Here is a 9,281-nt window from a genome sequence, read left to right as displayed (position 1 = left end):
CTTCCAGTAGGAATACACATTGTGCTTTATTGAAAGTAAAGAAAGATTTCTTTTCAGGTTATGCTCGTGTCTTGTAATTTGTAAACTCAAATTCCCTACCGAATTCGGAGCTGCCCTTGTCAGAGGAAGAACCGAAAATGAAGGTCCTTTTGCCTGTACTCTGTATTTTTTAGTACATTTCTCCGGTCGGGTATGCACTAGCTTCCCGTATCTTTGTAGCCGAATCGGACAATGCCCACTGTCTGGAAAAGAACTCGATCTACCATATCTTGTACTAGTAAAAACTTGCTCCTATAGGTTTTCCTTGTTGCGATACGATTTCCTAGGAAATCCTGCACATTTTCATCGAAGAGTTCTGCTCCAGTGGCCCTCTTCAAAAAGTTGCACGAAATCCTATGATCCGATACAGGCCCCGTTCGCTTGCAGGAATTTGGAGGAATCTGAAGGAATTTGTGAGAGAAAAACACTGTTCCGGATGAAAAAAGAAGCGGATCAAGCCGGGTTTAAGGGCACGCGAACGGGGCCACTAGACTGATTTGTATATCTTAATTTCATATGATGGTGACTCTAGGCGTAAAGTGATAAATTTATGTTAGGCTCACAATGTCGACAACAAAATTCACAACTATGTCTGCTAATATTGAGATCCCTGATGAAATGATTCTATTTTTCCAAATGAACTGCAGATCGTTAAAGTAATATACGCTGTACTATTGCGGATCGGCAACAGATCACAAAGGATTTTTGTGCAGATCTCAGCATATAAGTTTCATGATGTATGTTGTCCACAGCAACGCCAATTTCTCGGTTACACAACACGCGTGATCCAGAAACGAATGGAAGCATAACACAACAAGGATCTACAGACACCAACAACCAAAGGAAAGCTCGCTGCTACTCTGCTACCTGAACCACGCGTGAGCATCACACTGCACAAACGAAGTCGCCGCTGTTCTCGATGTCGATGTCATCGATATCGTCCAAATCAATGTCATCAAGATCCATGCTCCCGAGGCAGGGCAGGTGCCCGGCAAGGTTCACGGCGTCCCCAGGCTTCCGCGCCTCCTGGATGATCGCCATGACATCCTCCAGGCTTTGCCCCGGGGTGTTCATGTCTGCCAGCTGCGTGCTCTGCTGGTACTCGTCGGTCATCTCGATGGGCAGGTTCTTGAGGAACCACGGGTGGTTCTTGATCTCGGGAATGGTTATTCTCTGCAGCGAGGCCAATTATGAGCGTAACAGATTACTGGAAGATGATGGAGCTTGGCACTTGTAAGCTGAATTATGTCAAGAGAGAGAAAAAAAAGGTACCTGCTCAGGATTTCCAACAAATATCCGAGACAGCAGATGCCTGCACTCCGCTGAAACGCGAACATAGTCTGGAATTGAGTATTGTACGCTGAGTATTCTCTGTGCAAGACACCGACGAGTTCCATATCATTGTCCGGATTTACTACTAAACAAAAAAAAAAAATTTGGTTTTCGCGAACACCATAAAAGCAGGGTATTGGTGTACTCACAGTGATAGTCTTGCGGAAGTTCTTTGGGTCATCAGGGTCTTCAAAAGGATATGCGCCGACGAGCATCACATATAGTGTTACTCCACAAGACCAAACATCAGCAACCTAATATTTCACATGTGGTGTTTCAAGGTTTCAGTTGCAATGCTTAGAACATCAAAACAATGAACTAATACAACAGACATTACCTTTCCATCATACTCTTTTCTAGAGAGGACCTCTGGAGCAATATATGCAGGTGTGCCAACAGTTGATTTCGGTTGAGAGTGCAGCACAGAAGACTGAAAATGGAAAGGGCCCCAAAGGAAGGTAGTAGTTTAGGTGATGAAAAATGCCACCTTGAGAGACTACTATATATAATCTGCACAGGAATTACCTTGGAGTAACCGAAATCACAGATCTTGAGCCGAGGTGCAACACTACCATCTAAGAGAGTGTTTTCTAGTTTCAGATCTCTATGACATACTTCCTGCAGGGCAAACAGATAAAGAGTGGTACTGAGTTAGTAATGTTCGACCAAAGCTGCTACCTGCAAGCAACTTGCCAGAATCTGTACCATGGAATGACAATAGCTCACTCCCGAAATCAGTTGTTGGAAGAAGAACCTTGCCTATTAAGAGTAAGGAGTAATCAGTCGATGTAATGGCATACCGCATACGCTCTCACAACAAAAGACCAAAAGCCTGTGGAAAACATTCTTTACCTCATCCTCACTAAATCTCCCCGCATTGCAAATCCTTTCAAATAGCTCACCCCCGGCAGCATATTCCATAACTATTGCCAAATGTGTGGGAGTTAGCACTACCTGAAAAACTAAGTACTACTTTAATTTTCAACCTAGAAATGATTTTTGACGATTAAGCCTTGACAATCAGTCCAAAGCAGGTGTTCAATGATGAAATGGAAAGAAATAGCAGATAGAGTTAGAGATAAGTACAAGACAGAGACAGTTCATTAAAAAAAAGAGATAAGTATAAATGGTAAATGAATGGGGTTCTAAGAGTCACATAACAATAAAAGATATCTAAAAACGTGCAGTCACCAGCATGCTATTCACAAGTGTCGCTCAAACATCTCGTTCAACAGGCAAAGAATATAAAAGGAGCCTTGATGACAATGTGCATTACTGCTGTAAATACATTACACAATGACAATGTGCTGAAATGTCCTGGCATTGTAGATAACAAATAAATTTGTTGAGTAGGAGTAGTACGAAAAGCTCCAAGTGGTAAGCCAAACTAAGCATAATATAATTTTAAAGGAGAGCCTAACTGGCCCCACTAGGGGAAAAAAGAAGAAGTACTAAGTACCCTGGTTAGCCTGTTTGACTTTTCTAACACTCAGGCGCACAGCCACATAAACCACTGGAGTCGCCATCAGACGAACCCTCAGAAGTCTGCAAGTAGACTTTCACGTTACATATTCCATTTATGATTTATCCCTGTACCGGAAAAAAGGACTACAGATAACCATCATTTTCTATCTGGAATAGGTCTTTGTGGGGAAGAGGAGAAATAGTTGCACATTGACATTGCACACGAATGCTGATCAGTTAGTCATTGTACTCTAGTTGTTACAATTAACAACTTGAAACCATAAAAACAGAAACACATTTGTATTTCTTCTTCTTTAAAAAGCATCAAAAGTAACAGTTTCAAGACACTTACGTGTGTAGCTATCAATCACACAACTTCAAACTCATATCAGAACATTTCCTTTCCAAGATGTCTGAGAAATTTACCTCCTTGAATCTAATTATGTTTGGGTGCTTCAGGGACCGGTGGTTCATAATCTCCCTCTGAACATGTTCATCAATCTATGAGACAAGAAGAAAGATGTGGAATTGATTAATCAGCTGAGCTAGATAATGTTCAAGGTCCTTTGGAACGGCAGGGAATCAGTTCGTTTTTCACATGAAAAATGCAGGAGCAGTAAAAAAAATCCGTGTTCCAAAGGGGGCCAATGTGCAATATGATGATTACATGAAGGATCCTCCAAGCAAAAAAGTAACTTGTAAAGGGAAGTATAGATAAACTTGACAACGTGTGACCACAGCAGCTGGCATAAAGTATAGAGAAAGAAATCCGAATACTACTCTATATTATATTCAGGCGATGGACAGAGCCTCACAAAAGGAGAAAAGAGCAATGGACAGCGTAGCATACTAACTGTAGCGTCAATTAATGAACTCGACCGTGTTCACAGGTATGCATGAACAGATCACACATATGCTAGAAACATCTACCAAAAGATAGTATTAATCTAATCTAGGAGAACCATCCAATTAAAGTAAAGGAAATGAACTCTAATAGTACAGTTTAACATGTTCCAGGCTGATATTGAACTGTATGGAAAAACAATCACTGAAAGCAAATGCTACTTTGGAATTTTTAGTATAACGGAAAGTTACTAATAGAACAGTTCGGTTCTGGTAGCTTCCTTGAGGCTAATGCCGTACGCAAGACTTGGCTTTATTAAACCATCACGTGTACTCAATGATCAAGGAGGTCTCCGGTGAAGCAAGACTGAATTGACCAATTACACAAGCCGTCAAGTTGCGATTTAGCCGGGGAAAAGGGGGCCAAAACTACCGGGAAGTGAAGTCTCCCTGTACACTATCCGCCAGTTTTTTGTTCTTGGAAAAACTTTGTGATAAAAACTTTGTAAAAGAGAAAGACAAAGACGTATCATATCAAACAAAACGGGATACTAATCAGTACCCTGAATGAAGAAGAAGGAAATTAAAAAAAAGCTCTGACAAGCATAACAAAATCACTCGGCCGATGCATCTGTGGTCTCGAACGTGGAGCGGAGACCTCCGTCTGATGGATCTGAAGGCCGCTGAGGTTTCAGGACAAAACTGAAACCCCAACATTTTGGAGGGGTCCGCGTTCGCGATCAGAAGACGCGGAAGAGACGAAGCAGCAGGCTAGTGCGCAACAGAGCAGGTGTTGATCAGGCTAGTGCGCAGCAGAGCAGGTGTTAACCCACCCAGCGTACAGTACTACCCAAGAACACCAGCTGCTTCGTAGTATGCGCACGGCACCAAGGAGACTCGTTGGATGGGGCGGCGGGGGTAGAGAGAGAGAGAGATGATCTTTGAGGTGGGTGGGACGGGGAAGGAAAAGGAAGGGCAGGCGATGTTCTTCAAAAGTAAAAGGGCGGGCGCCGGGCGATTGATTTGCGATTACCTTCTGACCTCTCTCGATGAACTTGACGGCGAAGAGCTCCTTGGTGGTGACGTCCCGGACGAGCTTGGCCACCCCGAAGTTGCCCGACCCGATGTCCCTGATCACCTCGTACCGCTCCATCGCAGCGCGGGATCGAAGAGGTGGGGGAGGCGACGGCCAGGCTAGCCGCAGCAGAGGAAGACAACGACGAAGGTGTGGGGTGGAGATCGGGAGTCTGGGGCTCTGGGCAGCGAGCGAGCGAGGTGAGGAGAAAGAGACGTAGCCCTGTACTGTACCCCGACCATGTGTCGCCGCGCTTGCCGTCCGGAGTTGCCCACCCCCACCCCCACCCGGTGGGCGCCGTCCGAGTCCATAGCTTTCGATATCTGATATTTTTAAATAAAACTTTATGTACAGTTTTAAACTTAGCAACGATATCTGGTTTAAATTTTATATACTCACACTCGAGATTTGTATATTATTAATATATTCATGACAAAAAATACTTTTTATAGTAATTTGGTATATATATTTTACGGAGTACCATTGTTTGTTTCCCTCCTTTCCAGAAACTAAATACTATCGTTTATTCTAAGGTGGAGTGTATATATTAACTAGATTCAGTAAGGTAAATGATGGTGGTCCGATTAATCAATCGTTCAGTTCCCCGGGGACTTTTGCCCACGCCATGCATACGTCTTGCTACAAAATATCTAGCTGTTATTTGCGTCACGCCACAAGATTTCTACTCGTTGGTTTGGGTAGAGTATATACTCCGTACTTTCTGCACAACCGTGGCTTCCAAATTATTAGTACACAGTACTCTCTCCGTACTCAAAAATAAAATCATTTTGACAGCGACATTGTCTCTAAAGTATTACTTTGACTCTTTATTTTTATAAAAATATTTATCAAAAAATAACATATGTATATTTTTATGAAAGTATTTTTCAAGACAAATTTATTTATATGGCTTTTATATTTTCAAACTCGACAATTTAAAAATTATTTCTAATATTTGAGCTAAGTCTTTTTCAAAACGATTTTATTTTTTTAGCACAGACGGGGTATAGGATAGAGGTGTCCGCGTGGAATCAGCCTTTCTCCTTCGTCCATCTGGCAGTTTTGACCGCCGAGCGCCGGTGAGTTTGTGCCTCCCCTGTCCGGTTGCCCGGTCGCGTGTGCCCTTCCCCACGCGCTCTAAAAAAGGATTTCCCAATCTACAATACACAAATCGGGTGCATGAAATCCATCCGAATTTTTTATTTTTTAGCCTTTTTTTGAAAAAATTTCATAAATATGTCCCTGGAGGAAAGATTTTAAAATCTGGACCCTTAGCTCGGCGTCATCGTTGCTGGCGCCGATCTTACACGTCCCGAGCTCTTAGGCTCGAAGCAGACGTGACGGTGATATGGCAGGAAGCTCGGCACCAGTCACCCTGGCGCCGAGCTCGGCGCCGTAGATCTTGGCGTCGAGCTCGGTGCCAGGATGACTGGCGTCGAGCTTCTGTTTTAACCCCGGCCCCAACCTTTCTGTCCGAGCCTTCTTCCTCTTCTTTCTCCTCCCTCTCGGGTTTTTTCTCTTCCAACATCGTCCTACCTCACGAATCGACATATTGGACCTTGGAAACTTTGATTTGATCCGTAGATCTTCGAGAGCAAGGTATCCTCGCTCTCCTCCTAGTTTTTTTTCACATCAATTTGGTATATATTAGTCGGATTTTTGAACCTAAGAATCGTCATTACTTAGGGTTTTATGCAATTTTTAATATTTGTATTAAACCTAGGTAACCGCAGCGCATGTTGTTATGTTTTATGGGTTCATTGTTGTGCATAACATTGGAAACCCTAGGTTTAGGGTTTAATGTTAATTGCTTTCGGTTCTTAGAATAAAATTGGTTGTATTGTAGTTATGTTTCTCATTGGCATTAATTTATGATGCTTTAATTTTTGTTTGTTAAATTACATCCGTTTTGTTAGATGCAAGAAATGTATCGGGAGGAGTTTTGGCGAAAACGGGGTCGTCCTCGAGAATTATACCCCGACGTGTCTAGCAAAGATGCCTCCGTCCCTCCTGACCCCCCTGTCCCTAATTGTAACTGTGGTTTCCCGCCCATGTGTTTCAATCGAAACATCCGGACACATCGACGCGTTGCTTCTACACATGCAGTCGTTTTAATGTAAGAAATTGTTTCCACTATCTTTTTTTTCTTTATTTGTGTAAGTATGCTACTAATATTTTATTGGAATCTCGTTGTGTAGGACAATGAGAGGTGCTTTTTCTTTTAGTGGATCGACGGTGCAAACAAGTTTGACCCTAGGTACCTCCTTTTCGATGATTGGTTTAGAGGGAGATATCCACGTGAGCACTTCAAGCGGTGGGTTCCACCCCCCTAACCCCCGCCAATGACGGCTAAGGAGAAGCACCTAGCCATAGTTAGACGACTCAAGGAACCTACTCTGTGCGAATGCAAAGATCGAGCCATGATAAACCCTAAGAATACTTTGGAGTTTGTGTGTCCGAACAAACATGAAGTAAGTGGAAAGTGTATCTATTTAAATGTTTAGCTCTATGTGTGCGTGTACTAATGTTACCTTATTTAGGTGTTTTCAATGGTGAAGTATCGTTTCAAGGAGTGGTTGTATGGTCCTAAGAACCAATGACTGGAAGAACCACGAAAGGTTAAGAAAAAGAAGAAAGAAAGGGTAATTTACAAAGCACCTACTGTCATGTGCAAATGTGGTGTTAAATCCAACTATGGCCTAGTCTCTTCGGAGCTTAGAATAGGCCATTATTGCAACCATATGGTTGACTATGATGAGGTTCATTATTTTTATGGTAAACATGAAATCGTATTTTGTTTGTTTTGCTAAGACATATATGATATAATTTTTCATTTGAACAGAGCACTAGAAAATGCAGATGGGAATATTATGATGGTCAAGCTAAGTTCTTGGATGATATGGACATTTGTTCAATTATTTGCTTACTAGCTAAGCTATCTCCATATATATATAGCTTAGCTAGTAAGCAAATAATTGAACAAATGTCTATATAATCGACATTAATTATTTAACACTCACTTGAAGTTGTAGGGGAAGAGTATGTCCTTGTTTTGTTGGTTCACTAAGAACCTCATGAGATTTTTCCCGAGTTCAGCTTTCCATTGAGGAGGGGTCAGGGTGTTTGAATACGACATTTGGATCAATAAAACCAACATCATTATCATTTCTCTTTCTGAGTTCTGTCATCTCATATCTGCACATATAAAAATATAGTGTGAGGATATATAATTTATATATATACATGTAGCTTTATATATATATACACTTTAATAGTAGAAAATAATCACACTTACAGACAATAGCAGCTAATGAGACTTTTGTCGAGAGAGTCCAGGTGGCATAGTTGGTGTAATTCTAAAAACTTGACATATATAACGTCATTGCCACGGAAGTAATGTTGGTTTCTAATTCTGACAGAAACAAAGTTCTCTCCCCGTTTACACGCCGCCATGTACCACTTGTTTAGCAGGTACATTTGTGTACCCAGATCACCTAAGGCCTTAGGGTGGTATAGACTCTTTCCATGTTCAAATTTCTTCCAAGGATCCACTTTCGGAGCAGATGGTCCTTCAGCGAGCACTTGGGCAAGGTCCAAACCTGTATCCTCGTAAAACCGAACCAGTTCCTCAAAATCGACGTCCAGTAAGTCTAAGTTTGAACCATATTCATTACGAATGACAAGAGGGGGGACTGATTGTTGCGATTGTTGTCCGAGTTGTGTAACACATTTTCCTACTCTAGTCTTTTTCTGCGCTGCCTCAAATGACTTGGTGAGAGAGCGGTCGTAGTCCGATTTTGGCTGGGTCTTTTGAGATTCCCGCTTTTTCTGGTCCACCTTCTTTCTTAGAAGATCTGGAGCTAGGTAGAAGTATGGTTTCTCCGAGTTCTCCTTCACTTGTCCTTGCTTTCTTACATTTTCGAAGAAACTTTTCACATTTTTTTGTACTTCAGCCTTTAATTCCTTTTCACTTTTCTCGTAAGACAGTTTTCGGAGAATAACTGGATTAGAGGAGGCTTTCTTCTTTGCCGGTTGGTGGGCCAATAGCTTTGTTTGCGGGACTTTAAGTTTAGAAATTTCTTCTCTGGCACATTTATTATACCCTTTATATTCGAGGAGAATCCAGATGGTACCTTGATGCTTGCTAGGCATTCAAGCATGCTTTCCTTCTCTTCTTTGCTAAGAGTGTAGCTAGCAGGACTTAAGTAATGGCGTCCATCATCTATCTTCTCTGGATATAGGTTGTCTCGTTCTTTCAAACACCGCAGGTCCTGTCATGCTTCAAGTGTGTCCTTAGGCTTCCCATACACACCCATGAAGCCTAGCAGGTTCACACAAAGATTCTTCGTCAGGTGCATCACGTCGATCGTGCTACGGACCTCTAGGACTTGCCAATAGGGTAGCTCCCAAAATATGGACTTCTTCTTCCACATGGGTGCATGACCGTCAGCGTTGTTTGAAACAAGTTCGCTGCCATGTGCCTTTCTAAATACTACTTTGACATTCTTGACCATATTGAGTACATCCT

The 9,281-nt window shown here is 42.1% G+C and overlaps 1 protein-coding gene across 1 annotated transcript; it reads right to left on the bottom strand.

The window, feature by feature from the left end:
- Positions 1 to 729: 729 nt before the first annotated feature.
- Positions 730 to 5,003, bottom strand: LOC136544166 (serine/threonine-protein kinase SAPK1-like). Its single transcript, XM_066536418.1, has 9 exons — positions 4,712 to 5,003; positions 3,262 to 3,336; positions 2,224 to 2,325; positions 2,077 to 2,130; positions 1,897 to 1,989; positions 1,709 to 1,801; positions 1,521 to 1,625; positions 1,312 to 1,410; positions 730 to 1,212 (listed from the first exon to the last, which is right to left on the bottom strand). The coding sequence occupies exons 1-9, from the start codon at positions 4,829 to 4,831 to the stop codon at positions 925 to 927; spliced, it is 1,029 nt and encodes a 342-aa protein (XP_066392515.1). The 5' UTR covers positions 4,832 to 5,003; the 3' UTR covers positions 730 to 924.
- Between the last annotated feature and the right edge of the window lie 4,278 nt (positions 5,004 to 9,281).

This window comes from Miscanthus floridulus, chromosome 1 (assembly GCF_019320115.1).
Source record: "Miscanthus floridulus cultivar M001 chromosome 1, ASM1932011v1, whole genome shotgun sequence".
NCBI lineage: Eukaryota > Viridiplantae > Streptophyta > Magnoliopsida > Poales > Poaceae > Miscanthus > Miscanthus floridulus.
The sequence above is the reverse complement of the archived record's forward strand: the minus strand, read 5'-3'. Positions and strand labels throughout refer to the sequence as shown.

Bases quoted from the DNA above. Each gene is read 5' to 3' on its own strand.
- LOC136544166 (XM_066536418.1), bottom strand. From the start codon at position 4,831: ATGGAGCGGTACGAGGTGATCAGGGACATCGGGTCGGGCAACTTCGGG. The intron at 2,131-2,223 runs GTAAAGAATGTT...TACTCTTAATAG, and splicing joins GGAGATTTAGTGAGGATGAG to GCAAGGTTCTTCTTCCAACA. The intron at 1,626-1,708 runs GTAATGTCTGTT...GTGAAATATTAG, and splicing joins GAAAAGAGTATGATGGAAAG to GTTGCTGATGTTTGGTCTTG.